The 26,542-nt window shown below is 47.0% G+C and overlaps 1 protein-coding gene across 2 annotated transcripts; it reads left to right on the forward strand.

Moving 5' to 3' along the window:
* ZNF398 (zinc finger protein 398) lies at positions 1-25,224 on the forward strand. 2 transcript variants are annotated; one of them, XM_055591226.1, is made up of 6 exons: positions 1-284; positions 3,436-3,831; positions 10,459-10,585; positions 11,703-11,816; positions 19,544-19,657; positions 20,899-25,224. In XM_055591226.1, the coding sequence occupies exons 1-6, from the start codon at positions 261-263 to the stop codon at positions 22,044-22,046; spliced, it is 1,923 nt and encodes a 640-aa protein (XP_055447201.1). In that variant the 5' UTR covers positions 1-260; the 3' UTR covers positions 22,047-25,224. The 2 variants fall into 2 exon arrangements, with proteins under 2 accessions (XP_055447201.1, XP_055447202.1); XM_055591227.1 differs by having other exon boundaries at positions 3,475-3,831.
* Positions 25,225-26,542: the final 1,318 nt, after the last annotated feature.

The following is a 26,542-nucleotide window of genomic DNA, read 5'->3' on the forward strand; positions in this document are numbered from 1 at the left end:
TGCCCACAAAGCGCCAGCTGAGGGGTCGCCGCGGGCCGAGCGAGTGGGGCCGAACCCGCCCGCCACCCGAGCTCCGCCGCACGGCCGCCCGCGTCTCCACCGCGTCCCCGCGTCCCGAGCAGGCCGGGCCCGACGGGCTAGCGAGAGCCCGGGCCGGGGAAGGCAGGGCCGGGCGCGCGCCGCCTGCGGAGAGGCCGGGGGGCCGGCCTGCGTGGGGCGGCGGCGGCGACTCCGGCTCCGGGCCGGACAGCGTAGGAGCCATGGCCGAGGCGGCCCCCGCTCCGGTAAGGGCGGCCCGCCCCGCGCTGAGCGCAGCGAGCCCGGGAGGGTCGGGGCGCCTCGGGCTCTGAGACCCGGACCCGAGGGAAGGCGGGGGGAGGGCGGGGAGCCGGCCTCCTGTCAGGCGCAGGGCCCCGGAGTTGGGCGCAGCCCCGACGACTGAGCTGAAGACGTCTCTCTCCGGGTCCCGCCGGCAGGGGAGGGCCCGGGAGCGGGGGAGACCCCAACGCCGGGCACGGGTCTGGCACCGCTAGCTCTCCGCTTCCTGCGGTCTCCGCACCTCCGTGCGAGTCCCCGGCTCCCCATCCCGTTTGGAGGTTTGCAGCAGAGACAGCCTCTTACCCCAATGGGAGGAATGAGTTCAGAGACAGTCCCCCCTCCTGGTGCCAGCCCCGCTAGCAGCCCCGCTGCAGGACACGGGGGCAGGGGAGGATGGTGGCTTGATTTGATGTTTTCATCAGCTGTTCTCCAGCCCTGGGAGCGGACCCCACAAGAGTCACCCTCGCTGCAGCCCCCGACCCCCACACCCCCACCCCGAGCCTCGTGCAGCCACAAATGCGGGGTGACGGCAACAGTTAGGTGTGTTGAAGGACCGCGGGAGCGCAGTGATCCCCAGTGCCCAGCGCGTGTCGGGGGATGCCAGACACACAGGAGGCCCTCTGTCGGGATTGCCGAGTGCTGGTTTCCGAGCGCGGGATTACCTTCTGCGTGTTTATTCATCCAGCGGATGTTTACCGCAGGCCGGCCGCGGGGCCAAGCCGGCTCTATCCGTGGCTAAGCCAACCGAGCTGGCCAAGACCGTCCCTGCACACAAGAGCCTCGTGAGAACCAGCCAGGGACGCGTCAATACCAGGACCGGATAGGGAGGCCCAGGATTTGCCAGCTAAGAAGCCTCTGCGCACCCCAAGTTCAGCCATTGTAATGGCTCAGGAGCCAGACTGGCCTACTGAGTTGCAAAATGAGAGGAGGAAAAGGGGAGCAGCAGCAATGGGGCTGGGGACGGAGCAGAGGGGACCTATTTTTTCCCTTTCGGATCTTGTTTTTCCAATATGGTAGAGACGATCGTGTGTCTATGCCAGCCCTGTCCAATAGAAATATAATGGAAGCCATATAGATAACCTTAAGTTTTCTAGTAGTCACACTTTATTATTTAAATTTATTTATTTATTTATTGCCAGACCCTCTGCAGTGAAAGCTGCAGAGTTCAAACCACTAGGCCGGCTGGGAATTCCCAGTGGTCACATTTTTTAGAAGTAAAGAGAAACAGATGAAATGAACTTTCATGATATGTTTTATTTAGCCCCGTGCATACAAAATATTTTAGTGTGTAATAAGTATTAAGAAATTATCGATGAAGTTTTACATTTGCCTCCTCATACTACGTCTTCGAAACCTGGTGTGTATTTTATACTCAGCGCACATCTCAATTGAAATGAGGGCATTTCGGGTTTTCAGTAGCCACACGTGGCTACCATATTGAACAGTGCAGGTCTGTCCCATGGAGAAGACTCAGGAGGGATTGAAATATTGACTGTAAAAAAGAGATAAGATCAGTGTATTTTAAAATGTGGAAGGAGGTGGCATTCAGAGCACAAGGGTTTGAGAAGGATGAATCTTTTTCCTGAGGGAAGGAAAGAAGAAAGCATATATACTAAGCTACTGATGAATTTGAAGTGAGGAGTGTGAAGAAAAAGAAGAGAAAGTTGAGAGAGACTCCCCCCATTCCCACTCTCCAGGATCTAATTACTCTTAATTCTCAAAGTAGGAGGTCATGTCATCTCCTGAGAGGCAGGGGCCTGCAGCAAACAGGATCCCTGAACCAGCAGTTTTGGCATCACCTGGGAGCTTGTTTAAATGCAGACTGTCAGTTTTCCTCCCAGACCTACTGAGTCAGAGTCTGCATTTTAAGGGGATCTCCAGATGTGCTCATTAGTTTGAGAAGCACTTTACACCAAGTTGAAGAGGGCCAGGGGCTTGTAGTGGCCAGTATGGTGGAGGGGGGAAGAACCAGGCAGGGTGGTGTCCCTGCTGAGCTTAGAGACCAGGGGTGTGTGGCGACACCAGTTTACCCTGTTATGCGACTTCATTTCCTTGGGCTTCCCAGCCTCCTTCCAGGAACAGAGAATAAGAACAGTTGATTCAAAGCCGGAAGTTAGCCGAGCCACTGAGGCAGAAAGACAGAGAAGTGAAGGGTTGAAGTCAGCTGAAATGATCAGCCAAGGAAGAAAGCAAAGCTTGGAGCAGGCTGGTAAACCAGAAGCAAATGGAAGGGTCAAGGGTTCAATGGGATCGCAGAGCAGGTGAAAGAAGAGTAAGGTCATGGGAGCCAGAGAGATCAGAGGTTGTGGCCAGAGAGCAGGTTATCAAATTCATAGCCAGAAGGCTTTGCAGAGATATCCTTGTCCAACCTCCTCTGTTGTAGGAATTTCATTTTTTTTAAAAAAAACACTGATGTTTCAAAGTATGCTCAGTGAACAGGGGAGGGGGGAGCCTGTTATTTTCTTGGAAAGACCTAGTTCCATACTCATTTATACAGACCAGTTTCCCTTCCCTAAAATTCTATGTTGGTTCTAGTTCTGTCTGCCCTCTGGAGTAACACAGAGTGGATCAGATTAAACAAGTCTGTTCTGCCTTCGGTTTTATAACCTGCAAGTATTAGAAAAGAGCCACTGTGTTTTCTCCACACGCAACATTCGTAGCTTATTCAACTACTATTTCATGGTGTGGCTGTGGTTGTCAGCTAGGTGGTGGACGGGCAGGAGCTTAATTAAGTCAGTAAAGAAGGGGTTTATCAGAGGGCATGGAGCTCGGTGAAACCTGGAGAGATCCTGGTGCGCTTCGAGCTTTTGCAGAGGCAGAGGATGCCACCGCAGCCTGGCCCCTACGGGGCTGGCTCAGGGCCTTCCACCCCAGGGAATGCCCCAGGCCACTGCTTGATCCAGTTTCACCTGGTCACTGTCTTAGCTCATCCACCCCTGAGTTCTCTTGCCTTTTGGTGCCACTGAGCTCCACAAAGATGAGGCTTAAGCAGGCAGTACTAAAACTGTACTTAGAGTAATCGCAACTGGCCACGGAAGCAGCGCTTATCTGATTTTGCTTTGGATTAGGGCCCCTTCTAACACTCAGTGTCTCCTCCCATCTCCCCACTGCGCACAGACTTCCGAATGGGATTCCGAATGCCTTACCTCCCTGCAGGCGCTCCCTCTCCCCGCAGCCCCAGCGGCAAACGAAGCTCACTTGCAGACCGCAGCCATCTCCCTGTGGACGGTGGTGGCGGCCGTGCAGGCCATTGAGAGAAAGGTGGAAGTCCACAGCCGGCGACTGCTGCACCTGGAGGGCCGGACGGGGACGGCAGAGAAGAAGCTGGCCAGCTGTGAGAAGACAGTGGCGGATCTCGGAAACCAGCTGGAGGGCAAGTGGGCTGTGCTGGGGACCCTGCTGCAGGAGTACGGGCTGCTGCAGAGGCGGCTGGAGAACTTGGAGAACCTGCTGAGGAACAGGAACTTCTGGATCCTGCGGCTGCCCCCGGGTATCAAAGGAGACATTCCAAAGGTAGGCCTTGCACTTGGACGTGGGGAGTGCAACCCCTTGTCCTTGCTGTTGTTCAGTCGCTCGGTCATGTCCAACTCTTTGTGACCCCATGGACTGCAGCACGCCAGGCTTCCTTCACCATCTCCCAGAGCTTGCTCAAACTCATCTCCATTGAGTCCGTGATGCCATCCACCTGTCTCGTCCTCTGTTATCCCCTCGTCCTTAGACTGTTAGTAACGGGTGGTCTTGGTCAATCAGTGAGGCTGGAGGAACCAGAAGTGGCTCTGTGTCTGTCTATCTGGGAAGCATTCCATGTTCAATTTACATGTTCTGGTCATGGGAAATGTCAGACTTCAGACTGGAAGACTCTTCTTAGCCCAAAGCTGGCTATCCAGCAGATGGTTTTTTTTTTCTTTCTCCTACCCATTATCCCCAAGTCAGTTTTTTTCTGTATTAACCTGTCTGCTGCAATCTTGATTGGAAACAAAATTAAATATCATTGAAATCAGTCAATTTGAATTTGTTGGGAATCCTGGTTAAAAAAAAAAAAAAGAGGACAGAGGAAGGAGATGTAGAGTCAAATGGTTGGTGTGAGGATGGGGGGTTGTCTGTGGGGCTGGGATCCACGGGGGGCCTGTCCTTCACTCTTTACAAGGTGCACTCTAGTGCTTGGCCCCAGCCTCTCCGGAGGGAATAGCCCATAAAACAACAGGAAATAAACGCCATTCTTGAGCTCTGGAAGACAGAGGCAGCCAGTTTCCAAACATGCCTGTTAATTTATTCATTCATTCAACAAGTATGTCTTGAACACGTACTGTTTGCTTGGTATCTAGTTCCTGAAGGCACAGCAGTGAACAATTCACACAAGCTCCCCTGGAGCTTAAATTTTAGGGGGAAAGACGGTACAAACAAACAAAATAAATCCATTTAAGTGCCTCAGTAAAAATAAAAGTGTTATCTGGTGATTTCTTTTTTAGATTGGATGTCAGAGAAGGTCTGGTAAAGTATTTAGGCTAAGAGTAAGTGACAGGAAGGACCCTACTGGGAGAAGGTCTGAGCAGGAACCTTCCAGGCAGAAAGAATACCTAGTGCAAAGTCCCAAAGGCACAAACAAACTTGGATCGCCAAGAGGAAGGAAAAAGGCCAGCCGGCTGGTGTGCCGTGAACAAGTAGAGCATGTCCAGAGACACGGGGGGTGACTCGTTAGGGCAGGGCTTTTCAGCCCTGGTTCTACAGGAGTCATCTGGGAGACTTTGAAAATTCTGATGGGCATCATGGCTAGATGTTCTGACTTAGCAGGTTCAGGATGGGGCCTAACCATTGATCTTAAAACTCCATAAACGATTCTAGCATGCGACTCTGGTTGTAAACCACCAATGTAGGGCCCTGGAGACCAAGGTGAGGAATGTGGTCTTTATCTGAATTAGAATGAGAAGGTTGGAAGGTTTTAAGCGGAGGAGTTGTATCTGGTTTATATTCTGAAAGAATCTCTTTGGCCGCTACCTGGGAAATGGCTCACGGGGGTAAGAGCAGAAGCAGGGAGAAAAACCCTAAGGCAGCCGTCAGGGCAGGAGGGCCAAGAGCGGCTTGACTGAGGGTAACAGCAGTGCAGGGGGAGACAAGCGGCAGATTCGGGACGTTTTGATGGTAAAATTGACAGTAAGATTTACTGATGGGAATTAGGGAGTGCCGAATTAAGAACAATACTAATTGTAAATTTACTGCATGATAATCTCTGAGCACTTACCGTTGTAAGTCCTTTGGTTACTTTCATAAGAAGCCTAACTTGCCCGAGCTCATGCAGTTAGTGAATATAAATGGTGGCATTACTTTCATAAGAAGCCTAACTTGCCCGAGCTCATGCAGTTGTGAATATAAATAGTGGCGTTCGATTGTGACACAGTTGGCGCCAGAGCAGGCGCTCTGAACCACAGACTCGCCGGGTTTGACGTGGAGGTCTGGGGGGATGGTGTTGGCGTTTACAGAGGTGGGGAAGGAATTAGTGCCCTTTTGGCGGTGTTAGGTTTGATATGCCTGGGATATGTTCAGGAATGATGCTAAGCAGTCTCTGAAGCTCAAAGGTGAGAAATATTTGGAAATCATTGACGTGCAGATTGTATTGCAAGTCGTGAAGGCAGAAGCGATGACCTCGGGAGAGAAGGTGGGAGAGGCAGGAGAAACGAGTCCAAGGATCAAGCACCAGGGGCGGGAGTGGCGGCCAGTGAGTGTGTGGGTCACAGGGTCAAGGGACAGTGGTCGTGTGGGCTGATATGTTGCTGAGAGGTCTAGAAAGATGAGGGTGGTGAATGTAGTTTGACGACACAACTTCACCGGGGACCTTGCAGGAGCTGCTGCAGGGCGGAGTCGGGGATAGAAGACTGAGTGTGGGGTGGGGGGCAAACAGAGGAGATGGAGACTCCGTCAAGGAACAGGTGAGCAGGTGGCCGGGAAGGTCAGAGTCAGCATCTGAGAGAGAACCTTACCCTCTGTATGTTGTGTGTGTACCTGAGTGCTTCCTGAAGTTCTTTGGAGTAATTTAAACTTGGTGTTGGGCCATAAGAATAGCAGAGAAGGTAAGTTAAAGTTACTTACTGTCTTACATGGGTAAATGGATAACATTTAAACTGTCCTTCTTAAATTTCCAATTTGTATATAAAATAATGTGATTCCTCTCAAAGATTACTTCATGAAATTAAAATATATAGAAGATTTACTAGATTGAAATATGGGCCATAGGGACACTTTCATGTCCTTGATTTCCTGAAAATCCTCGTACTCTGCCCTTATTTTTGAATGTCAAGTTCAAAATAATTCTCCCTCAAAAATCATTTCTTAATTTTCATTTTTTGAATTGTGGTAAAATATGTGTGACATAAAATTGACCATTTTAGGGGAGGGGGGTAAAATAAAAAACATTTACCATTTTAACCATTTTAAGCAGACAGTTCAGTGGCATTAAGTACATTTCCCTTGTTACGCAGCTATCACTAGCATGCATCTTCAGAACGTCTTCATTTTGCAAAGCTTTAGTGATGTACCTATAGATCCTCCCAGGACCCCCTCCCCTAGCCCCTGGTGACCCCCGTCCTGCTTTCTGTCTCTGTGAATCTGTCTGCTCCAGGTCCTCATCTAGGTGGGCTCATACTGTATCTGTTTGCTTGTGAGGGAGTATTTTCCTGGGCATGACACCTTCAAGAGTAATCCATGTCCGGGCAGGTGTCAGAATTATCTTTTTAAGGCTGAGTAATATTCTACTTCTCTCACAGTTTTAAAGGCACCAGTCCATTTTTTCATTACATCAAATGCCATTGGTGAAAAGTTTAATAACAAATCAATTCTCGTTTGTAAGAAATATTTTTTTTTCTCTCTCTGCAAGCTTTTATCTTCTGTTTGTACTTGTTATGTCTTGGGTGTAGGTCTTTTAAAATTTATGTTGGGCACTTGGTGTCACCTTTCACAATCAGAAGACTGATTTTTCACTCTGGGAAATTTTCTTCTGTGATTCTATTTTTACAATCTTTTGTTTCCCCTGTCCACATTTGTTTTTCTGTTCTCTTTGTGGAATTACTGTTTGACAGATGATGGATTCTTGTCTTCGTCTCTTTAACTTTTCCTTCATATTTTTCACCTTTTAAACTGGAGTTCTGTTAGTTTTCTTTCCAGCCTTTCTGACTTTTAACCATTACATATTTAATTGTAAAGAATATTTATTTTCTCCTTTTTAAAAGCAGCCTGAATTTTTCTAACGGATGCAATATCTACTTGAATGTCTCTGGGAATATGTGTTAGAGCTTTTTAAAATATATTTTTTTAATCTGGGATTTTTTTGTAGTGTATGTTCATCTCGATGCTGTTAATTTTCTTCATTCATTCATTCATTTATTTCTTGGCTGCACTCTAGAGCACAGGCTCTAGGCACATGGACTTCAGCAGTTGCTGCATGTGGGCTCGGTAGTTGTGACTTGCTGGCTCGAGGGCATGTGGATTTCAGTAGTTGTGACACAGGCGCTCAGTAGTTGTGCCTTGTGGGCCCCAGTGTGTGCAGGCTACAGTAGCTGCGGCACACGGGCTCATTGCTGCACAACATGTGGAGTCTTCCCAGACCAGGGATTGAACCCATGGCCCTTGCTTTGGCAGGTGGATTCTTAACACTGTACCACCAGGGAAGTCCAGTTTTACTTTTTTTTTTTTTTAATTTAGCTACACTGAGTCCTAGTTGGCGGCTCACACTCTTAGTTGTGGCATGTGGGATCTAGTTCCCAGACCAGGGATCGAACCCAGGCCCCCTGCATTTGGGAGCGTGGAGTCTCGGCCCCTGGACCACCAGGGAAGTCCCAGTTTTACTTTTTTAATATTGCGTAATCCTTGGTTGTTTGTTCATATTTATAAGCGAAGGATTTGATTAATAGGATAATTAGTGGAAGCTTGCATTTTTCTCTACCACCGTGTCAGTCTTTTTAAGCAAAGGATCTTTCCTTTTCACGAGAGGCTCTCTCCTTAGATGCCCCATATAGGTGGGCTTTGCTTTAGGGTGCCATGCAAGGAGCAAACAGGCAGTGCGGGGGTCACCAAGAGGCCAGGAGTGAGGCAGGACTCTGAGATGTCAGCCCCACACCGGGATGGGGTACAGTGGATGGGACAGTATGGGTACTGTCTCCAGACAGGTTTTTAGATTTCTTTAGAGATGAAGTCTGGGTTTCAGCTTTGGGGTAAATGCTTCTTTACCAGAGCTGATGAGGACAAGAGAGGGGGCCCTGCTGTTCCAAAGATAGATCTTCAGACTGCAGTTTCTAACCACTGTTACTCCTACTCAGTGTCTCTGCCAGCTTTGAGCTTGCAGTTCTCTGCATTCCTCGCTGCAGTCCTTCCCTGTGCGTTGTCAGAGACGCCGTTTCCTTGTACCCAGGCCCCAGCACTGGCGCGTCCTCTAGGTCTCAGTGAGAAGCTCGTCAGAAATTCTGATTGGGGCACACCCTCTCCTTCTCATTCTTGGTACTGTTTCTAATATTTAGTCCCTCCTGGTCTGACTTAACTGTCATTTCAATGGAACTTGGGTGGGAAAGGAAGTACCTGTGTGTTAACTTCACCATCTTGAACCAGAAACCTCCTGATCCTTCATTTTGGTCATTGTTTTATCATATGTGTTTCTGTTGTAAATCTTCACAAATCTTTTATGTAGTGAGGTTAGATAAAACTTGACTATTGAGTTCATCTACATTTGCCCTCAGCTTGATTCTAGATGCTGAGAAGGATGTGAATGAGTAGTTTATGATGCTAGTAGCTCCTAAGGAACAAAATTTATGGTTGATGACACAGATGAAGCAATTAGAAAATGTAACTGCCTCACAGAATTGTATAGACCTTTGTATTTTAAAGGATATGTGAAGTTTATGAAGATGAGTATCTTTTTATTGAATTTTTTAATTTGGGGAGAAAAAAAATACACACACACACACACACACACACATATATGTATGAAATTACCAGGAGTCTTTCTCATTCTCTTTCCTTTTTCCATAGCATCCTGTTTTTATTTTATGGATTTAATCTCTCTCAAATCCTTATGGTATTACTAGTAAGGTTTTTATAAAGATTCTGTTGCCTAGGTATTTCTATTTTTTCCGCACTCATCCTCCCCCTCTTTTCATTTTAGTCTTTCTTGGTCATGCTGTAGGATTTCTCAGTGGCCACTGGTACTTAAAAGTTAACTCATATTTAAGAAGAAAACTGGAAAGCTCTCAAGTGGGCGAAGGAAGAATGAGCTGTTACGATGACAGCAGAAGTAGAGAAACTTTACACTAGGTGACAGTGCCCACACCTGGCACCTTAATACCCCAGCCCCTCTCGGATTTCTCTACAGAAAGACATGTGCATTTGCCTACGGATAAGCTCCTAGCTTTAGACAGCATTATGCTGGAAGGTGGGGTTCCTTATGACCATTCCCTTCATGCAACTTGACTCCAGCTAGGCAGAATCCATAATTGTTCTCTGAATGCATTGTCTAATTTTCCATGCTTAAGTGTTTTTCCCATTCCCATTAGGCCTATTTATAACCTACCTATTAGGACTGACCAAAGTCCCACCTTTTCTAGACTTAGTCCAGCCTCTTTATAGCTGTTTCCAAAATCTGTTGTCCAGGTCATTAAGCTCAATATAGTCGTATACTTCTTTAAGACTGAAACTGTGTATTTATAATCTTGCTGCTTAAGATAAGCCTCGTACTTCATGGATATTCACTATAGGCTCTGTTCTGTGAATTAAATACTGCTTTGCATTTGTACCTCTCTCTATTGATGACTAAAACTCACAGCCTTAAAGTTTGTCACAGTGAAAACATCATCAACTCTTGGAAGTTAGATCTGTGTCTTAAGTCTTGCCTGTATCCTTTTGGCATCTCACATAGGTTTTTTGTAACTAGTAGACATATATATATAGTTGGAGAAGGAAATGGCAACCCACTCCAGTATTCTTGCCTGGAGAATCCCACGGACAGAGGAGCCTGGCTGCCTGGCTACAGCCCTAGGGTTGCACAGAGTCGGGCACGACTGAAACCATTCAGCATGCACGCAGGCATATAGTAGAGATGTGTTTGTAGTCGAATGATTGAACGCAGTGAGAGGAACTAACCCCAGTGTGTCATAATTGCAGGTGCCTGTGACATTCGATGATATCTCCATCTACTTTTCCACTCCAGAATGGGAAAAATTAGAAGAATGGCAAAAGGAACTTTACAAGAATATCATGAAGGGAAACTATGAGTCTCTCATCTCCATGGGTGAGGCTAAGTTGGCACGGTTTGAATGAGGGGACAGCATCTCCGAGCAGTCTCAGAGCAATCCCTTTTCCTCCAGTGTCCTCATTTCCCTCTGTCCTCATACATTTCTGGTTCCAAGCCAAAGATGTCCAATTCACCCTTGCTAAATAGGAAGTCACAGTTTTTCCTTCTGCCAAGTCAGGGGACAGAGGGTGAAGTTCAAGGTTGTGGGTGTGCCAGCTGCAGTGATCTCCATGGTGTCCTTCCTATTTATGGCCTCACCTCTCCTCGCTGAGGCGCCCTTGCTCTTACTCCATGGAGGCAGCAGTCGGTGGGCCTCGCCTCTCCTCGCTGAGGCGCCCTCGCTCTTACTCCATGGAGGCAGCAGTCGGTGGGCCTCGCCTCTCCTCGCTGAAGCGCCCTCGCTCTTACTCCATGAGGCGGCAGTCCATGGGCCTTGCCTCTCCTCGCTGAGGCACATGCACTCTTAGTCCATGGAGGCGGCAGTCGGTGGGCCTCGCCTCTCCTTGCTGAAGCGCCCTTGCTCTTACTTCATGGAGGCGGCAGTTGGTGGGCCTCTCCTCTCCTCGCTGAGGCACATGCACTCTTAGTCCGTGGAGGTGGCAGTCCACGGGCCTCACCTCTGCTCGCTGAGGCGCATGCGCTCTCACTTCGTGGAGGCAGCAGTCGGTGCTCAAGGAGCACACAAGCCTTTCCCATACATCACCTCTCCTCCCACTGGTTTCCCAATAGACACCATCCATGGTTGGAGGTGAATGGATGGGGAGAGCAGTCTAGACCAGCTGTCCCCAACCTTTTTGACAACAGGAACCGGTTTCATGGAAGGAGACAATTTTTACACGGATGGGGTTGGGGCTCATGTTTCAGGTGATAATATGAGTGATGGGGAGCAGCAGATGAAACCTCACTGGCTCACCGGCTGCTCACCTCCTGCTGTGCAGCCCGGTTCCCAACAGGCCACAGATGTACCAGACCAGGCCTTGGGGACCCATGTGCTAGACTCAAAGAAATTCCCTGGGACTGTGGGCCTCACAGCCTTCCGTTCAGCTTTGATGGCCATTAGTTGTCATCCTCACTGATCACTTGTCATACCCTCTTTCCCATTTTCCTCTTGTAGATTATGCCATGAATCAACCCGATGTATTATCTCAGATTCAGCCAGAAGGAGACCGCAATACAGAGGACCAGACTGGGCCAGAGGAGAGTGGGATTCCCACGGATCCCAGCGAAGGTGAGTGGAGGAGAGATATCCACCCTTTGTCTCCCTTTCCTGGTCAGAGGTGATAGCTCGGAGCAAAGGTAAGCAGGGGCTTCTGGAGGCTCTTGGTCCTAAAGCAAGGAGACTGTGAATGGGTCAGCAGGCCCTGGAAATCACCTTGTCCAAAGCCTTCACCCGTCAGTAGCACATGCCTGAGAGTATTGAGGGAGCATGTGTCCAGCTGTTCAGAAGTGTTGAGGGGCTGGGAGTCTGCATGGTCCCTCAGGAATGCACAAAAAGGGCAGACCTGATGATGTCCACCTGGGTGAAGTGGATTTTGCCCAGTTTGGGAGCCAGTTATCACTAATTAACTCTCCCTAGTGTTCTTTTTTTTTTTTTTGGTTGGCAGCTATTTGATATTATGGGGGGAAGACTGCTAGCCCAAGCCCAGTTGTTATTTCTCTCAAGTCCCACCTGTTACCAGAAAAATTTCACATAGATTTTGTTTGCTAGATAGAAATTTCATCCTCCAGACATCTCTGTGAGATGAATATCTCTGACAACCCACCCCTATTCCATGCACTGGTATTTTTTTCTAGCATTTTACTATGAAAATTTTCAGTCAGAAAAGTTGAAATGACTTTGCAACGAACACCGAGAGACCAAGCACTTAGATTCTATCACTGACATTTTATTCTGCTTCCTTATTACATGTGTGTCCATCTCTGCATCCCTCTGCCATCCATCAACACATCCTATTTTCTGTGTATTTCAAAATCAGTGCAGATAGCAAGACATTTCCTCCAAACTAGTTCAGCATGGATATCATTAACCTAGAGTTCAATGGAGAAGGCAATGGCACCCCACTCCAGTACTCTTGCCTGGAAAATCCCATGGATGGAGGGGCCTGGTGGGCTGCAGTCCGTGGGGTCACTAGGAGTCGGACACGACTGAGCGACTTCACTTTATTTTTTCACTTTCATGCGTTAGAGAAGGAAATGGCAACCCACTCCAGTGTTCGTGCCTGGAGAATCCCAGAGACGGGAGAGCCTGGTGGGCTGCCGTCTATGGGGTCGCACAGAGTCGGACACGACCGAAGCGACTTAGCAGTAACAGCAGAGTTCAATATTTGTTTATATATTTTGTGATACACATTTTATATACAATGAAATTCTCAAATCTCAAGTGAACTTTCTCTGAATTTTGAGGAATGTATGTCTGCCACACATTGTTTTTAAGAATGTGTAGGTGATTATATTTAGGCAGTGTAACAGGTTGAATTTTATTAATCTCTATACCTTGGATATAAATAATGAGTCTAAAATCATATCACAAGTAAAGATGGGTTATTTGATTGCAGAAAAATACCTGACATAGGCCTCAGTGAGAGAAAATGAGTATGTCATTTTATTGTTTGGGGATGAATGGAAATGGTGTAAGTAATTTGGTTTTGTGATGATACCTGAAAGTTTCATTTAGCTGCCTTTTTGTCAATTTGTTTTTACCTTGGTTTTCAAGACTCCATTTGTGGGTCGTCACCTTTTATGCTTTAATATACTTTTACTTAAAATTAACAGTGTAAGCATTGAATTTATTTAATACTCTGGTTTTAGTCTTTAGAATTTTAGTTTGCATTGGTAATTACCAGCCTAGTTTTTTACCTGAACTTAAAGATAGGAGTCATAGAATTTAGACTGATTAATATATAGCATTAAAAAAAATCATGCATGTCTAACCTTTAGAACCCTTAATATTTTCCCCCTTTTAGGTTTAATTATATTTTCATGACTTTTTATTCATTTAATTCAATTGTTTTCTTTTGGTTGCTCAAATTGTCAACAACTGACTTTTAAACCATCTCCTGTGTCCTTTCAGTACTGCCTCAGTACTTGTTTTCATAAAAAAAAAAAAAAAGTTCCAGACTGTGTTAGAGTTTCCAAGACTTCTACACTCAAGTAATTCGCTGGGAGAACACAGGCCCCAGCATATAGCCATGCTTACGGTTGAGGTTTATTATAGCAAAAGGACGCAAAGCAAAATCAGCAAAGATCAAAGGTGCTCAGGATGCAGTCTGGAGGGAACTGGGGGCCAGCTTCAGGGTCCCCTTTCAGTAGAGCCTCATAGACCACACTTAATTTCTCCAACAACAAGTTGTGGCAACACACATGGAGTGTCGTCTCCCAGAGAGGCTCTCCAGAGACTAAGCACCCAAGGCTGGTCCCGTAGGTCCCCTCTGTCTGGCATGTACCAAGATTCCAGACTCCCAAAAGGGGAGTGGATCTTCAGCATAAACCACAATGTAGAAACAGCTGAGACCCAGCGAGGCACTCTTAACATTGAGGAGAGCTTGAGATCAGTACATGGAACTACTGGTCAGCCAAGGGCCAACCTTGGGAGCAGGCCTTCCAAGGACAGGCAGTCTCAGGCCTGCTGTGTTGACATGGGGCTACTTTAGATTTTCCTTCTCCTAACACATTAAAAACGTCCTGATTCCTTTCAGTGGAGAATAGTGTTAAGTGTCTGGTCGTCAAGGTGCCTAACAGACTGTCCGCGTGGATGCCAGGTGGATACTAATGCTGGGCCACTTCAGAAACAGGACTAATCAAATATTTTTTTCATTGATTATTCTTCACTCTGTTTATATCATTTTCCCCATCTTGTTCTAATAGGAAAAGAAAAGAAGAAAAATTTCTCATTATTGAGCAAGCAGCTGTCCTCTTCTTTAACATGATCATCTTTTTAAAGTTAAAAAAATTTTTTTTAATTTTATTTATCTATAGATTTTTGGCGGTGCTGGGTCTTTGTTGCTGTGCCGGCTCTTCTCTAGTTGCAGCCAACGAGGGTTGCTCTCTAGCTGTGGTTTGAGGGTTTCTTATCGCCGTGCTTCTCTGGTTGCAGAGCACAGGCTCTAGGGCACTCGGGCTTCAGTAACGGCAGCTCCCGGGCTCTAGAGCACAGGATCAGGAGTTGTGGCACAGAGGATTAGTTGCTCTTCAGCATGTGGGATTCTCCCAGATCAAGCATCGAACCTATTTCTTTTCTCCTTCATTGGTAGCTGGATTCTTTACCACTGATCCACCAGGGAGGCCCTTCAAAATTAACTTTAACATACTTTGTAATTTGTTAGTAGTATGTTTATATTAAAATATTGATGTATTTTTAGAAACAATTTTCTAAAATATGTTTGGATTTTATCTTTATTTCTTATAAGCCCATAATTTATTATCTTACTCTGTTTTAGAGCTTTAGAAAGAACGGTGCATTATAATTAAGTAAAAATATATACAGGTAGAATAGATTTGGGGATAGTAAGGATACCGTGTGGCACCCCCTCCTTTTTATGTCCAAATATCTTGGAATTCATTTTATATTCTGTCTTAGTCACCATTATCTGAATCTGATGAAGAAATTATTATTCCTTCCAGGGAGCAGTCATTGGTGCCTCATATCTTAGATAAAATTGCTTCCAATTAGTAGAAAATAGTAATGAATGAGAGAATGCAGAAAAATATAAACCTGAGATTTTCTGAAATTCTTCTTCATTACTAGGGCCAAAATGCAGACCAGCTCTGTGTGTGTGTGTGGCCATTATTTGGTCACTGATAGTTGTAATATTGAACTCCAGTATTTTAGAATTCTTTGGAGAAAAGCCTTAACTAAGAAGTTCAAACAGAATAACAATCAAAAGCCCATTATCTAGCCCGCCTTCTAGTTTGGAAGCCATGGACCTGAGCCAACATTCTAGAAAAGTAAAGTAAATTCATTCCCAAACTTGTGGTCCTGAGGACACTTCTTTGCTTATTGATTAGGGTCCATGGCCCTTATCTCCTTTGTCACTGGTCACTCTTGTCCAGCAAGACCATCTTTTCCTAAAGAAAACCAGTGACTAAGACATCCCGATATGGTAAACTCTTTATTTTTGTTTAGCCTACATGCAGGCAAGAATTACCCTGGAAGTAAAACTTAGCTTAATACACAAATACACAACATAGTCACCTGCTGTGTTACAGTTCCAGATCTGCTTCACGAAAGTCGCAAAAAGAGTTTTGTATCTTTACCAACGGTAGTTTCATGTACCAGGCACTTTCATTGTCTGCTTAAGAATTCATAGCTCAGCATCAGTTCTAACTCACTCAGTTCATAACACCTTTGTACACATCCCAGAACGTCAAGGCTCCAGCTCCTTCTCAGACAGCTTGGGCCCTACCTGCTTAAAGCACACATGATAACATTCAACCAGTGTAGACATTAATTTTATATTTTCTTGTGATCTGCCTTTCTATTTTAACCACCTCTCGAACCTAAAACCTCAGCATTTCTTGATTTCCCTCTTACCTGATCAGCATTTTCAGTTTCTCTCTTCTCTAGCTTTCCCCAAAGCCTGCTGCTTGCATGAACCAGTGATTTGACTCTTCTGTGTCTCTTTAAGTGTCCACTGTTCGGGTCCCCCAGGCCTGTGAGGGTGTACTCCAGGTCCCCTTGTGACTGGGCCAGCAGTCGCCCTTCTGTCACCAGGCAGGTGACTGCACGAGGCCCCCTAACCACTCCAGTTCTCCTGCTCCTTTCATCTCACTTCTAAAGGTGCTCAGTCTTGCACTCCCACCACTCCCACCGAGTGTAGTAGACACAGCCATATTCCCTGCACCCAGGGACGGCAGTGCTAAGACCCAGTTATTTAATAAAATAAACATTTACTTCGTTGCACTAATCTAGTTAGTTGAATGACAGGAGGAACTCACTTTAGCATCAGTATTCAAGAAGACCCTGGGTTACTTTCCCGAGGTTCCCCAGGTTCAGTGAAGGCACGCTGAACCAGTGACGGGAACAATAGCCACTCCATTTCTAGAGAACTGCCTTGGTGTTTCAGTCCTCCTCAGCTTTTATGGTTGGCTGATGACTAATACTGTAACAAACGACTGGAAAGAATCCACATGCCCATCCGGGGGAGATGCTGAACGCACAGTGGTGCAGCTACAGAAAGGAATGAGGAGGGTCTCTGTATAATACTGCAGACACGCATCCCAGAATACATTGTGAAGTAAAAAATGAAGGTCCAGGACAGTTGGTGTAGTATGCCTCTTAAAGAGGGAAAAAATGAAGATGTATGGAAGATTAAAACAAAAGCCAAGGAGGATGGCTACCTACACAAGGAAAGAGACTAGAGATGGAAGCTGGATCTCTTTGAATGTATTTTATACTTTTGATTTTGGAGCCTTGTAAATATTTTACATAGAAAAATAAGATATAAAATCAAACACATGCTGAAAAAGCTAAACTGTATACCACAGAACATCTTGAGTCCATATTTTTGTTAATAATACTGGTATAGTTTTGAAATGTACATTCAGATAAAGCAAACATTGTGCACTGTTATTAGGAACCAAGATTCTCAGGATAAGAGAGAACAGATACAAGTGTTAAAGCAGTTAAACACTGTAGTTTTAAATATGGGCATAAATATTAATGTACATTCATTATATTTTGTTTTTCTAAATGGTATTTTATAGCTCTGTCTATTGAAAAGACCTAGAAGCAGTGACAACCTATTAACAATTTGTGTCCTTATCATCTAGATTATGGTCTCTAAATTCCATTTCTCAGATTATTGATTGTGTGCTTGGAGCAGAAAACATACCAGATGAATCTGGTCTAGTTTGTTATACCAGAAATGGACAAAACTAGATATTTGATGATGTGAAAAGACATAGAACTGATCTGAAGGGGCTCCCCCTAGCCAAAAAGGGACAATTTGAGCATCAAAAAGAATAATTACTTGAACTTACTTCTGGAACAGAAACAGATTCACAGACACAGAAAACAAATTTAAGGTTACCAAAGGAATTAGTGGGGGGTGGGGAGAAGGAAATAAATCAGGAGTTGGGATTAACATATACATACTACTATATATAAAATAGATAAACAATAAGGACCCACTGTATAATGCAGGAAACTATATTCAGTATCTTATATTAACCAATAATGGAAAAGAATCTGACAAAAAATACATATATATATATGTGTGTGTATAACTGAATCACTTTGCTGTATACCTGAAACTAACACAACATTGTAAATTAATCATACTCAATTTTAAAAATGGTTTCAGAAAAGAATAATGACTGCAATTGATTGAAACTCACCAAATATATAACGTTCTATGAGTTCATAATGATAAACTAGAGAAAAAATAGTCAAAACAACTTGAATCACATTTGGAGGTTCTAGAGCACTAACTCGTTATTTAGAAGACTGATGAATGACGCAGTTAACATATATATTATATATATATGCTTATAATATATATAAACATATGTATAATATTTATAAAGTCTTGGAGGAAGATAAGGTTGGACTGTAGTTAGTACACTTCAGCCTTGTAGCTCAAAGTAGGAAGTTGGAAAGGCAGCCCACAATGTGTACAGAACCCTGTATTCTCCTGTCTGTCTACATAACCTGACAGTCTGTTGGGCCTTGTCCAACTCTTATTTCTGCTTTGTGTATACCTTTAGATCCCAGCAGTCTCTAAAATTTAAAAGGCATTGAGCAATAACAGTGAGTTCTGTTCATTCACTAGGAATAAAACCATAACCTGTATACAAGGCTTTTTTGATAAATAATATAGAGAGCTTGAATTTACTCTCTGGACCCTGTCAATGTGCCAGCTTGTTCTTTTAGGCCAAAAAAGGCTATATAGACCTTGGCTGGAATAGCAAGCACAGCTGTTTCTGTGCTGAACAAATGAGGCATGTTATGTGCAAAATCTTTAGAGGCTGTTCTTTTTTATTTTCCAAAAGAATCCCCAAGGTCTGAGGAACTTGCAAATACTATTCTTCCTACTCTCAGGGTTTAGGAAACAAAAACCTGTGTCATTAATAAGCAAAAGTAATATGTTGTCTTGAAAAGAATGTAGCATTGGGAACCTGAAAAATGTTTCTGAGCAATCAGATCTGTGCTTAAACCTGATTTTGTAATTCTGATAATATATTTGTTTTTAAATTAACATTCTTAAAAAGTTTTTGGTCAGTCTTGTTTGTTTGGTGGTGGTGGTTGTTGTTTCTGTATTTTAAAGTAACCCTTTGATAATATAGTGTTTTACTGTAAATGTTTCCTTACTGGAAATTTACTTAACCTCCGTGGGCCCCCTCTAACTTAAATGGAGAGGAGATCCCCTGCTTCCTTATCTCATAAAAATGCTGTGAGAGAAAAATATGAAAACACTCTGAAAGTAAGTGTGCTGATGAAATGAAAGGTACTCATGCTTCTAGGTGATTGCAGGATCTCCAAAATAAAAATTTTGATTTGTTTTGAAGCGTCGGGAAGGTCCCATGGAGAAGGGCATGGCAACCCACTCCAGTATTCCTGCCTGGAGAATCCCATGGACAGAGGAGCCTGGCAGGCCACAGTCCATGGGGTCGCAAAGAGTCAGACACGACTGAGCGACTATCACTTTCACTTTTCACCACCAAAAATAGTGAATCAAGGTGAGTCTATCATGGAAAGATTCATATATTTGGTTTCATTTTGAACTGGTTCTCTGGATGTTATATGTGTTTTTGTTTTTTTAAGCCTGATTTTGTTTTGTTGTTATAGTTAATTAGAGATAAATATTGGGGCAAAATGTACTATTCAGCACACCAGCATGATTATTTCCACTTTCTGAGTCAAGCCCTGAGGACATTTCTCTTCCCACCACACCGCTCCCCCCTCCCTCCCCCCCGCCCCCCCCCCACCCCCCCCCCCCCCCCGGCCCCTGCAAACAGAGCCTGGCATTTCGACATCAGATATTCTGTCTTGGATTAAACAAGAGGAAGAGACCCAGGTTGGTGCCCCGCAGGAGCCCAAGGAGAGTGACATGTGCAAAAGTACCTATGCTGGTGAGTACTGAGCCACCCAGGCTCAGAGTATGTCAGACCACTGAGTAGAAACTGCAGAGGAAGTGGGGTTGTGGAGGCAAGGAAGTGGGTGAGGAATGAGAAAAGTGGGCGGGGGGAGGCTTGTTCAAGTAAGAAATGAAACTAAAATCCAACTAAGATAAATTTTAAGTGAGAAAACACACTCTTAAATGTGAAGACAAATTAGAACTGTCAGAGGAAGGAAAAGAAGTGCACACGGATGAAAAGTATGAGGGGAGAGAAGGGCAGAAGAACATTGGAGGATCGTGTAGAAAGGCCCAAAGTGGGATGGGTGTGGGGGAGACAAGCCAAGGCACCAATGAGGGTGTTAGTGAGGAGCTCTCCCTAAGGACAAAATCATGACAGGAGAAAGCACCTGTCTTCTAAGACACTTAGCGCCATCTGTATTTTGCCATCTGAACAGAAGAGAATCTCAAGGTCAGAGGAGACACAATGGTTCATGCAACTGAATGCAACCTATTTATCTTTTGTGCTCTGTGCTTAGACCCTGGAAAATAAAAATTAAAAGAGAAAAAGAGTTTCTGCTCTTCCAGAAGTTTTGTTGGAGGGACACATTTCAGTACTAGGCATGCCTATTATTAAACATCAAGGGTGAGTGGGATGGATGACTTAACTTTATACACAAGAAATAAGGAGTCTGGAGGACATTCCATCAGTTATCCTTTAGGTATTTAGATAAAGCCTGAGAAGGACGTGAAGCTGGAACTGGCCTTAGAAAACCGGTATCAAGTGCTTGGGTGTAACCCAGGAAGCTGGGAAGAGAGGGGTGCATTCTACAAAAGGGAGGGCAGGGTGAGCAAAGATACAGGAGCAGAAATGTGTACTGTATTTTCCAAAAGACAAAAGGACAGAGAACTATATTGAGGGGTTCATCTGACAGAGTAAGGAGGAACAGGATTAGATAAAACAGATGATTTTAGGCCTGATGACAACAGGCAACAGAGAACACCTCAGAGTATGCATGCCAGGAATGAAACAGTGAAAGTCGCTGGAAAGACGGATGCCAGGGCCCTTCCTGTCCAAACGGAAGCACCGCAGAGGCTAGGTAGCAAACTATCCAGTGATGGACTGCGAGCCCTGCAGACACCCTGGTGGTTGTCTCAGCCCTCTGCTGACTTCCTGCTTTGTGCCAGGCAGGGACCCAGGAGAGCTGCGGGGACCCCGGGGGGTGGCCGGGGGTGACCCTGAGTCCTTTCTTGCAGACGAAGAGCTGGTCATCAAGGCCGAAGGCCTCACCAGAGCCTCCCTGTGCCCCGAGGTGCCCGTCGCCTTCTCTTCACCAGCAGCCGCAGCTAAGGAGCCGTTCCCAGACATGGCCTTCAAGAGCCCGCAGTCTGCACCCCTGGCGCCGTTTGGTCGTCCAGCCGCTGACCTGGCTGAGGCCTCGGAGGGACAAGTGACCTTCACGCAGCTGGGCACCTACCCGCTGCCGCCCCCAGCCGGGGAGCCGGTGTTCTCCTGCCACCACTGCGGCAAGAGCCTCAGCCAGGACCTCCTCTTGACCCACCAGTGCGGCCCCCCGGGCGAGCACGCCGCCCCCTGCGCCCAGTGCCCCAAGCACTTGCCCCCGCCGGCTGACGGCGGCCCCCCAGCCCCCGCCCGCGAGACGCCCCCCACCTGCCCGCACTGCGCCAGGACCTTCACGCACCCGTCCCGACTCACCTACCACCTTCGGGTCCACAACAGCGCCGAGCGCCCCTTCCCCTGCCCCGACTGCCCCAAGCGCTTCGCTGACCAGGCGCGCCTGGCCAGCCACCGGCGAGCACACGCCAGCGAGCGGCCTTTCCGCTGCGCGCAGTGCGGCCGCAGCTTCAGCCTGAAGATTAGCCTGCTGCTGCACCAGCGCGGCCACGCTCAGGAGCGGCCCTTCTCCTGCCCGCAGTGTGGCATTGACTTCAACGGCCACTCGGCCCTCATCCGCCACCAGATGATCCACACGGGCGAGCGGCCCTACCCCTGCACCGACTGCAGCAAGAGCTTCATGCGCAAGGAGCACCTGCTCAACCACCGGCGGCTGCACACGGGCGAGCGGCCCTTCAGCTGCACGCACTGCGGCAAGAGCTTCATCCGCAAGCACCACCTGATGAAACACCAGCGCATCCACACGGGCGAGCGGCCCTACCCTTGCGCCCAGTGCGGCCGCAGCTTCCGCTACAAGCAGACGCTCAAAGACCACCTGCGCGCAGGCCACGGGGGCGGCTGCGGTGGGGACCGGGACCCCTCTGGACCGCCGCCGGACCCCCCTGGGCCCCTCCTACCCGGGCTGGAAGCCTCGGGCCTGGGCGTGAACCCCGAAGGTCTGGAGGCCAATCAGTGGTATGGGGAAGGCAGTGGGGGCGCGGTTTTGTAAAGCTGTCTCCTTTCAGGGTTTTCTGTGTGGGCAGGGTAGGGGAAAGAGGAAATCCCCGCCACCCCCCACCCCACGGTAAGGACTGCTTGGCACGTCGAGGAATGTGGGGTCCTGAACACTTGACTAGAGCCGTGTGTGAGTTTCGGAACTTCACAAGAGCACCAGAGTTGCGAAACCCAGGAAGACCTGGAAGAAAGCCCAGCTGCCCCATCTTTTCAAAAAAAATATGACGGAAGCAGAAGTTAGCAGAATGTCGCAGATGTTGGAAAGCAAGGTTCAGCCTCTGATGATCCATCACAGGTTAATAAGTTGAGAGTGGTTGAGCTCTATGTAGAGTCAGGTGCATGGAAGAGCCTCCAAGCCCTGAAGCCCACCGTGAGGCAGAGAATGTTTGCTCACTTGCTCACTTCCTTGGTCGTGTGATGGCTGCTGGAAGCCAGTACCCAAGCCCTCCCCCTGCTCTTGCTGCCCTAGCAGAGCTCCAGTGTCCTGCCCCGCCCGAAATGATGACTCAAGACTGCCTTCCTAGGTCTCCCAGAGTAATCCTTCTAATATATTTTGTTTAATATTGAGTGAGCAAAAATCTTGATGTTAAAAGCTTCTTAAGGAGAACAATTCTTTCATTAGCTTAATTTGAAGCATCCAGGCTTTTACTGCCATTTAAGCTACTAGAAAGCTTTGCCAAGGTCATAGTTAAGAACTTGGAGGCAGGATATGCAGCCCCAGCTTTAAAAGCTAGAGATCCCAGAGAAGTGACAGAACAGCCTAGAGTTTGTGCCTGAACCATGTTCCCGAGAGCCACTATATGCCATATTCTTCCTATCATTTCCAAGCCAGTAGGCTGGCTTTTCCATTCCTGGTGTCTGATATTCTGACAATCATCAACGGAAAAGGCTACAGCACCTTCTAGAAGCATTACAGAGTCCTGGAAAGTACCCAAGGCCTCTCAGCTTTTGCTTCCTCAGTAGTGAGATGATGTTTACAATGCAGCTTTCTTGAGCCGGCTCAACCCCCCCACCCCCGGTGATGGACAGATTGAGGGGTTTCATAGACCCCCGAGAGCTAAGCATCAGACGGGGCAAGGGCAGCCTCTTGCGCCGGCTTCGCTTCTGGGGAGATTTGCCACCATGTGTACCTTTGTAAGGGTCGGTCAGTCACCAGGAAGCATCTGAGCCTGGTCCCGTTCCTAAGCGACTTTGCAGTCTGACCACTTTCCTTTACAAATCTCACATTTTCATCTGCAATGCAAGGCTGGTGAAAGGAAAAAAGTGAACCTTTAGGATTAAAAAATATATATATTGTACATTCCTTCTGCCAAAATCCTATCTCTATCTCTGGTTGTTATCCAAGGAAAGCAAAACAAGACAGCAAAATCAAGGCAGAGATGTTCTTGCTGAAACTTGCCTGAAATCAGTTTGATTTGTTGACTCGGTTGGAGACTGGGATAGAAGACAAGCGCGCAGAAGCCCCAAGTCCTGGGCAGAAAAGTTGTTTGTACCTCTGGTGCTCTCCTGTTTCCCTGGAACCTCCCTATGGTGATTGGGACGAGGTCTGTGAGTATTTAGGCAAGACACTCTCTTGACGAAATGATAAGGGAAGGACCCGTTTGCCCCGTCGTCACCCAGCGCACACTTCACCCTGCCTCGTTATGTGTGACTGCACTAGGAAAAAGTGTCAGCCCAGCTTTGCTCCCGAGAGGGTGCTTCCTGAACATGCTGCTCTCTGGATAATCACATGTATAAAATATCTGCTCTGTGACATTCACAACACCACGCATCACAGGAGCCCTAAGAAATGTGTGTGAGACCTAGTCCCCTGTCATAACTTACAGTCTGAAGGCAAGGGTATGGAACACACCACGAGAGATGATGAACAGAACCTTGACATGCTGAATTGAAGAGTTTTCTAGCTAGAATCTGGATCCACTACCATGGAAACGGGGGAGTCCTGGGGATCTCAGAGTCTGAGTTCCAGCTTCACAGGTAACCACCTCCCCACCAGGAACTCAAGACTGAGATCAGTTCTGGTTTGCGTGTCCCTAACGAGAAAGAAGAAGAGTCATGATGCTGTCCCCCCGTGGTGAGCTCCCTTCTGAAGAAACGGACTTGCACGTTCTCCAGGGTTTGCTGGAGAAGGCACCCCTCCCTGCACTAGATGTGGTGATGGATGAAATGACCTGGAGAATCCTTTTACTCTAAGGTTTCCTGAGGACACAGAGCTTATTAATGAAAGAGACCTGGGGATTGAAATACTGCAGAGAGGTCCCACAGTCCCTGTTGCAAGGAACTCTAGCCACAGTTTGGCAAGAAGTGAAGAGTTCACATACCCACGAGGCAGGAGCCATGAAGCTGAGTGAAAGGGAATGGCAGGGTCAAGCCAGAAAGATAGAAGTGGAGGTTATCCAGTTGTCAACCATCAAACAGACCAGGGTGCAGCCACTGTACCTTCTGGTCTCCTTTCCCTCCACAGTCTTCTCACCACGTAGAAATCCAGTCCGGGTCTAAATTAGAATTTGTTTGCTTGAGATGCAAAAGTGGATACGTGAAAAAAAAAAAAAAAAGACCATTGGGAAAGTTAAGTCCAACAGAGAGGTTCCAGTGTGTGGAGAAACTTGGCTCAGCAGGGGCTTCTGAGACAAACCATACCCTTAACAGAATCTGAGGATTGGTCATCCCAACTGGACTCAGTAGGAAGGAAGACTGAGAAACGTGCGCTCCATCAGTCTGCCCTCTGGCCGGGAAGCGTGTACTGTCACACATCAACAGGCACCATCTCTGCGGGGTGGACCCAGCTGTTGACTGTAACCAGATTCACGCTTTGCTTCCTTACTAGATTTTCTTTATCACCGTAAGATGAACCTCTGGTTCCGCCCCCGATGTGAACCTAAATGGAGTTGATCGTCTGGAAAGTGAAAGAAGATGACTCTGATCTTTCTTGCTGGGTGTTTGTTACTAGAATGCCCTGGCCGGGTTCTGGCTGCTTTACATAGCTTCCTAGCAGTGCTTTACAGAACTTCCCTCACCATTAATAATAGCCTGCAGCCTTCCCACTGGGGGACTCCGCTGGGCTTCTTTGTGGAGCATTTTTAAGTATTTGGGTATCCATGGCTATCTCAGCCAGAACCAGACTCTAGAGCTTATCCGGGAGTAATAAATGTTTACTGTCTCAGTCTTATAAAGTCTGGTTGATAAGAGAGAACCCGAGTCCCTTTATATTTGTGCATTCCAAATGGGATGGAGAACCCACATTTCCGTTCATATGTCCTTTGGAGGAGGAGCAGAACACACTGGCTCCCCGCCCCTGCCCTACATCCCACACTGTAGCTTCTTAGACAATAAAAAGCATCCTCCTTAGCTGCCTGAGGACCACTGAGAAGCAGGGAGGAAAAGTAAGATTCTCCCAGAATGCTCTCCCAGACCAGGAACTCTTACCATCAGCGCCGTGTTCTCTGCTCTTGGCGGAAACCTTTGACCCTGCTCTCTTCACCCTACAAAGGAAGCAGTCTTCTCACAGGGTTTTACACAGAGGACATTCTTTGACTTGGGAAGTGTCAGACTCTTATAAGCGGAAGATCCTCCAGGTGGGGCACATGGGCGGGAGATGGGGGCAGGGAGTGCTCGGGCCTCGCAAAGACATGTCTTGTGGGTTAGTGCAGCTTAGTGGTGTAGGGCATGGGTTTGGTCCAGACCTAGCGAGTCCTGACATCGTAAGAAGTGACATAACAATTTAATCATCGTGAGTCTAGTTTTCCTATCTGTAACATAGAATGATGCTAGGTCTTGGACGTGTCAGGGTTTGGGGGAAAACTGTGAAAGTACTTGGCACAGAGCCTGGCACACAGAGGTGTCAGATCGGCAGCGGTCAGGAAAGGTGCAGGCCAGCTGGAGAGGGAACTGAGGCCATGCTGCAGAAGCGCGTGGCCACTTGATGACTTAGCTCCTGCCTCCCATCTATTGCTTCCATTTAGCCTGTTCTATTACCTATTCTGTATCTCATTACTCCCTTAAGTTTGTGTATGCCGTGACACCAGCTGGTTCAGATTCTAAGGTGTGGAATCTGGCCCTTCTCTTGCTATGTCTGTGTGTGTGCTCAGCTGCATCTGACTCTTTGCAACCCCACGGACTGTAGCCCACCAAGCTCCTCTGTCCGTGGGGTTCTCCAGGCAAGAATATTAGAGCGGATTGCCATTTCCTACTCCAGGTGATCTTCTCAACCTCAAGGATCGAACCCCCATCTCTTGCATCTCCTGCATGGGCAGGCGGATTCTTTACCACTGCCCCGGGGGCTTCCCTTCCTCTTTCTATACCAAGCCACAGAAGTCTCCAGCCCGCCCTTGGACTCCCTGCCCTTGGGTCAGGTGCTCATCTTGGCTTAGTCAGCCATGTCGAGAGGGAGGGTCCTAGGTCCCTCCACGGGATCTGGGGTTGGTAGACTCTTGGGAATGGGCAGATGGTGGGGCGTTTCTAGTACTGCCTGGAGAGGAAAGACTCTGCTTC

This window comes from Bubalus kerabau, chromosome 8, assembly GCF_029407905.1.
Source record: "Bubalus kerabau isolate K-KA32 ecotype Philippines breed swamp buffalo chromosome 8, PCC_UOA_SB_1v2, whole genome shotgun sequence".
Taxonomy (NCBI): Eukaryota; Metazoa; Chordata; class Mammalia; order Artiodactyla; family Bovidae; genus Bubalus; species Bubalus kerabau.